This window comes from Orycteropus afer, unplaced genomic scaffold, assembly GCF_000298275.1.
Source record: "Orycteropus afer afer isolate SDZICR_OR568_19922 unplaced genomic scaffold, OryAfe1.0 scaffold00076, whole genome shotgun sequence".
NCBI lineage: Eukaryota > Metazoa > Chordata > Mammalia > Tubulidentata > Orycteropodidae > Orycteropus > Orycteropus afer.
This window is the reverse complement of record NW_006921663.1, coordinates 1,389,151-1,390,800: the sequence shown is the minus strand read 5'-3', so window position 1 is coordinate 1,390,800 and position 1,650 is coordinate 1,389,151. Positions and strand designations below refer to the sequence as shown.

General features: G+C 35.7%; 1 protein-coding gene across 1 annotated transcript in view; it reads right to left on the bottom strand.

The window, feature by feature from the left end:
• Window positions 1–1,032, bottom strand: part of CLGN (calmegin) — a 50,239-nt gene extending 49,207 nt beyond the window's left edge. Inside the window, exon 1 of the mRNA XM_007941223.1 lies at window positions 889–1,032. Within this exon, the coding sequence (XP_007939414.1) occupies window positions 889–1,032 (144 nt within the window). The remainder of the gene's footprint in view (window positions 1–888) is intronic.
• Window positions 1,033–1,650: the final 618 nt, after the last annotated feature.

Below are 1,650 nucleotides of genomic sequence, written 5' to 3'. Positions count from 1 at the left end.
GAAATACAAATTAGATTACATTTGGTATTATCCGAAAACAGCTGGCAGTGTCAGAAATAAGACTGAAAACCTTTCTCTTAGCTAAACTAATTCTCTAGTGGAAAAAACCCAAAACCAAAACCAAACTCACTGCCATCAAAATGATTCCGACTCATAGCAAGCCCTCTTTGGGTTTCCAAGGTGGTAAACTCTACAGAAGTAGATTGCCTGATCTTCCTTCTGAGAAGTTGCTAGTGGGTGTAAACCACCAGTCTTCTGGTTAGCACTATGCCACCAGAACTCCTCTAAGCAGGGAAGAAGAGTGCAAACGGTCAACATGCTTTGCTGCTGAGATACTGGAAGTTTAAGACCACCTAAAGACGTTTGACTGCTAACCAGAAGGCTGGCATTTCAAATTCATTAGCCACTCCTTGGAAGGAAGGTTGAACAATCTACTTCCACAGTGACACTGCCGTGGAAACCCAAGGAGGGGTCCCTGTGAATCAGATCTGACTTGACAACAGTGAGTGGTTTTTTGTTTTTTTTTTTCAAAGGTGTCTCAAAATAAAAGCCTGGCAATCTGCTTCTGAAAAATCAACCAAGGAAAACCTTAGGGAGCACGATTCTACTATGAGACATATAGGGTTGCCATGAGTCAGAGTCTATTAGATGGCTAAATTTTCAGTATTTATGCAATAAAACTGTGCTAGGTGCCATGGTCAAAAGTAAGAATTTCTGTAGTATGTGGATACTCTAAAAAATACAGCAACAAGATAGTTGAAGAAAGCTATGGTTTTCTATTTGCTTAGCAAATGGAAACTACTAGAACGGAAATGAATCTTAGGAGGTTAGTCACACCTACGTATCATGTAAAGGAATGATTTATAACTCATTTCTCAATACCCTTACCTCTGAGGAAAGTTCATCATCATCAACATCAATCTCTTCTGAGTTTTCATGAAAGTCTTCCATATCAACACCATCATCCATAAATTCTGCTTTAACAGAGATGAGCAGAAGACCCAAACATAGCCCAAAGCCTTGGAAATGCATATTGGTTATCTGTAAAATTAAAAGTAACCAGTAAAATTAAAACAAAGTTCTGATAAATACATATAAGTACATCTAAAAAAAGACAATTTATCTTGAGTACCTCCATTATTCTAGGATTGTCTTTAAAGCAAGTAATTAATAAAATTACATAAATTAGGTTTGAACAAGTAAAAATAAAAACTTTAAATCTCAAAGGAAACAGATTCTACAGCTATAGGCCTCAAATTATACGGAGATCACTTTTGTAAGACAGAAAAAAAGAAAAAATCTCATGGTTCCTAAGTGTTGACTTAACTTATTTTCTCTACAATGTTGCTAATGTGTATATAAATATACAATTGGAAATTTATAATAATAAAACCAAAATGTTTCTATATAAACATGAGTTATGAATTGAATTGTATATCCCCAGAAGTTATGCTTAAATGTCAACCCCTGGTAACTATGAATGTGCTCATTTAGAAATAGGGTTCTGATGTTATTAATTAACATAGGTCACATTAGAGAAGGGTAGGTCTTAATGCAATGAGGAAAAGAGACACAAGAAAAGATACACAGAGGGAAAAACTATATGATCACAGTTATGCTACAGCAGCAAGCCAAGAAATGCCTGGGGCT